Source organism: Formica exsecta, unplaced genomic scaffold (assembly GCF_003651465.1).
Source record: "Formica exsecta isolate Colony F162 unplaced genomic scaffold, ASM365146v1 scaffold543, whole genome shotgun sequence".
In the NCBI taxonomy this organism is placed as follows: Eukaryota; Metazoa; Arthropoda; class Insecta; order Hymenoptera; family Formicidae; genus Formica; species Formica exsecta.
Window position 1 is genome coordinate 78,141 of NW_021852672.1, and position 4,646 is coordinate 82,786.

Here is a 4,646-nt window from a genome sequence, read left to right on the forward strand (position 1 = left end):
ATATATATATATAATTAATAAAGTTAAATAAAACGCGGTTAGAGAAATATTCGCTGAAAGCAAATATTATTTCATTAAACCAAAATTGTTACAGCTTTTAACGAGATATTAATTAACTGACTCGCGCTGCAGCCTGTAATATGGTAAGGTTTTCATTAATTATTAATTAATTATTAAATATTCATGATAAACCACAAACACAACACTATGTTAGGTTTCATTAAAGTTGCAATATTTTAGTGTAACAAGAAAAACAACTTTTAACAGAGAAAATCCTGTCACATTATCTCCATAATAATATTATGATGATAAATAATAACAATAATAATAACAACAACAATAACAATAATAATAGTAATAATAATTTAAAGGCTATATTTTAAAGCTATTAATTCAAGTGGTCTCTTGCAATACCTGAATAATGGATATCGAAGTACCGAACTAGGTTATACCTGAAATTGAGGATATTGCAAGGTAACCCCCATTATCAAAAGTCGGCTTATGACTGTGCACTTTTTACGTATGATTCTACAGTCATACAGTGGTTTTTCGGCGCCTGATGATTTTGCTAACCAACACAATCCACGAATCGAACTTTTTATAATATATTTGCGTAACAATGAGTCGATTACGTTTAATCTTAAGTCAAATTTTAGATTATGACCTGTAAGAAAATAGGAAACACATTGAAATACTACCCGTGATATATGCAAGCGCGTGTCCGCGCGCGCATTTTGCATCATATTATCATTAAAATAATAAATATTTTATCTGACGCTTAAAATAACAAATATTTTATCACTGCAAAGAGGCTGCATATAATTTATCGAAGCGTGATTAATTAAATTAATTTCAACATTAATTTAATATAATAAATAACAAAATAGAAATAAAAATTAGTTAATTTATATTATCGTTTAAAATTTATATATTTATATATATATTAATCTGATAAATCATAAGATAGGAGTTATAATGACAAAAATAATATCGCGCTCGTATATGAAAAGTCTATTTGTTTCCCTTGTTGCACCGTCTTTCTTTCTATATTTAAAATATGATTATGCATTTGTGTAAAAGATTCAAGAATGAAATAAAGTAGAAAATGCAACTATAACGAGCTAGATGCAATGACATATAAAATTGCCGCGCTCGATATAATAAAACGAGAATGTTTGAATCTCGAAGCGAATTATATGATACTTGTTGCATCATTCAATTTGCCTTATTCAACGCATATCGCACTATTTAGAGGCTTTAACGAGCTATTATTTGTATTTTTGAATTTGTATTCGCGTAATTGTATGCGGAAATTCGCGATAATGTCTCTGTTGCAAAAATAAATCATGCGTTAATAAAACCCGTGCGGCCGTGTGACGAGGATTTTTGGATTCCGATATAGCATTACATTTGATAAGAATACAGGAATATACGAGTATTTATTAATGTAAGCGCGCCTCAAGTACAACATCTTTATGTGTATCAAGTTCTTCTCAGAGTATAATTAACATAAAACATGACGTTTGCGTCCTTGCGCTAGCCACTTCACAATGTTCCTTGTCACGTCTATTTTTCTCATTATTACGTGTAGTAATGTGCCATAATGGGACATCGTTTCATCTCTCAACAACATCACTGCCACATTTCGTCATGTTGCGTCAGTTAACTACACTTAACTACACACGATTACTAACTCAGTGTAACTCACAACTATACGAGCTACAATACATTACTAAATGGTCATGATCCATGTATAATCGCGCGTCTCCTCTCAAGTCGCGGAACAGGCGCGCGACTTTGCGCTTCAATGTCGCGAGTGTGATTACGAGATGTTGTGTTTGCGAATAATTAGTCGATCGATAAATTGCAATGTGTTTCGATTCACAGCTGTTCGTTGCGCCGTGCTACCTGGCCTTCGGTCGTCATCTCAAAGTCCCCATAATCGGCACGGTGGCCAGCGTTTTTCACGACTGGCTAAATGAGGTGTCCGGCAATCCGATGAACCCCGCTTACGTCCCGAGCTTGTTCTCGACGTACACTCAACAGATGAATTTCAAGGAACGACTCGTGAACGTTCTGTTATCAAACTACCTCTCCACGCAAATACATTATTACACGAATTCGCAATTGGAATTCGTAAAGAAGTACTTTGGTATAGATGTGCCGCACATCAAGGACTTGTATTACGACTTATCTTTGTATCTGGTCAATTCCCATCACTCGTTACATGGAATTAGGCCAATGACCACTAATGTGATCGAGGTCGGCGGTTTGCATCTCAAGGACGACGACCCGCCATCGTCGGTATGTTTAACCAAACTTGCTTTATCCGCGAATTATTATTCATATAATGCATGTTAGTTCTTCCTGTGTATAATGAGATCTGACGTTATATAGATTTTTTACTATAAATACAATTTCTTTTTCACTCAAAGCCAGCAAGGAATAACTATAAATAAAATAATTATTTGTCGGAGAGAATATAAAAATTATTGTTCAAATAAATATAATGTAAAATTATTCAAAAATTGGGAGAAAGAAAACAGAATTTTATATTCAAAGATAAAACGTTTTAAAAATAAAATATACATATATATTTTTTACTCTTTTTATTAAATATAATATTTATATACGCATTGTGTGTGTGTGTGTGTGTGTGTGTGTGTGTGTGTGTGTGTGTGTGTGTGTGTGTGTGTGTGTGTGTGTGTGTGTGTGTGTGTGTGTGTGTGTGTGTGTGTGTGTGTGTGTGTGTGTGTGTGTGTGTGTGTGTGTGTGTGTGTGTGTGTGTGTGTGTGTGTGTGTGTGTGTGTGTGTGTGTGTGTGTGTGTGTGTGTGTGTGTGTGTGTGTGTGTGTGTGTGTGTGTGTGTGTGTGTGTGTGTGTGTGTGTGTGTGTGTGTGTGTGTGTGTGTGTGTTCAAAGATAAAAAAATAAAATATACATATATATTTTTTACTCTTTTTATTAAATATAATATTTATATACGCATTGTGTGTGTGTGTGTGTGTGTGTGTGTGTGTGTGTGTGTGTGTGTGATAACAAATGAGCTATTTTGTATTTTCTCTGCCATAAAATTTTCATTAAAAACGCGCGCGAAATCTTTCTTTCAATAATCGTATATAAATATGTGCATAACAATTAAGATATACATAAAAAGATGACTATATTGTTTCAACTATATTGTTTGCAAATTCCGTAATTTAATGAGGTACCTATCCTCCTTTTCAAATCTATCTCAATTTTTGCAAGCAACAATCTAAAGATTTGCTTATTTCGTGATGTTATGCGTTTAAAAATATTACGTGCTTATTACATTAGGATGACCTATCGCAAACTACTTGCTCTAAAGAAGTTTATATGTAGGAAGTGCAAAAATGGTTGGATGAAAGCAAGGATGGCTGCATTTACTTTACATTCGGTTCCATGGTGAGGATCGAAACATTCTCTAAAGAATTGATCGGACAGTTCTACGCGTCGTTCGAGAAGATCGCCCCAGTTCGCGTGCTGATGAAAGTCGCGAAGAAAGAAGATCTGTTGCCAGGATTACCCAAGAATGTCATGACGCAATCTTGGTTCCCGCAAATCTCCATTCTAAGTACATAATTATTGCCAGTCGGTTACACGTAATGATAGACTATGTTTGTTTCTTACAATTAATAATCTTCATTAGAATCATTATTTACGATGAAAATCCATGGTTTTTGCCCATTGTAATAGCATTTGCATAGAAATTGAGCAATCTTACTAAAAAAAAAAAAAAAAAAAAAAAAGTTATTTTTCGACCAAATTTTCTCGTAATAAAAATTTTATAATTTGTAATCTCTATTTTCTAATACGTATGTAGTAGTTTCAAGCAGAGATAAGGATTGCAAAATTTTAGCCATTTATATTAAACGGAAAATACTATATTCTCAGTTAAAAGAAAAATATTTTTATCACGTTTCAGAAAAAAGATTTTGGAAATTTAAGAGTTACGTGTTGTTAAGTCAAATTTCGGAAAGATATTCAAGTATTCAAAATCGTAGAATATATTTTTCGAAAAATAGAAATTTTTTGGAAAGTCGATTTTTTATTTATTAATACGAAAAGATAGATCAGTTTTTAAATTAAAATTTACGTCGTTAGTTTCACGCGCTGTGTATTTGTTGGGCGCATTCAATCTCGCAACGTAAAAGAGGAAAAACTAATGTACATATGTGAATTCCGCAGAACACAAAAATATACGCGCCTTCATTACGCACGGCGGCGGCATGGGAACGCAAGAAGCGATCTATTGCGGAGTTCCTATGATAGGTATCCCTCTGTTCGGCGATCAGCGCATCAATATTCAAAATTACGTCAACAAGAAGGTGGCTATCTCGCTCGGGTCAATAAACGACGTTACCGAGGAGAAATTAACTTTGGCATTAAATAGCATCTTGAAGGATCCTTTGTATCGGTAAGTACTCAAAGTACTATGAACGTCGAAGCTTTAAGGATGGTTACATATTAATCGTAACGTGTTCAATCGAAATTAATGAAATCATAACATTAATCGTGTGGAAACCGCAGGCACAGCGAGTTAAAATTTCGTTAATTGGATAACTGTTATTTCAAAAGTTGCAAAATAATAATTAAATTTATATATGTATATTAAATCTTTTAATTT

General features: G+C 33.5%; 2 protein-coding genes across 12 annotated transcripts in view; one reads left to right on the top strand and one right to left on the bottom strand.

The window, feature by feature from the left end:
* Positions 1 to 4,646, bottom strand: part of LOC115241944 (calcitonin receptor-like) — a 75,208-nt gene that overhangs the window by 48,489 nt on the left and 22,073 nt on the right. The gene's annotated exons all lie outside the window — the stretch shown is intronic.
* LOC115241943 (UDP-glucuronosyltransferase-like) overlaps positions 1 to 4,646 on the top strand; it is a 7,814-nt gene that overhangs the window by 1,536 nt on the left and 1,632 nt on the right. The window contains exons 2-4 of the mRNA XM_029817919.1: positions 1,888 to 2,304; positions 3,362 to 3,593; positions 4,208 to 4,436. Coding sequence (XP_029673779.1) covers positions 1,888 to 2,304; positions 3,362 to 3,593; positions 4,208 to 4,436 — 878 coding nt within the window. The remainder of the gene's footprint in view (positions 1 to 1,887; positions 2,305 to 3,361; positions 3,594 to 4,207; positions 4,437 to 4,646) is intronic.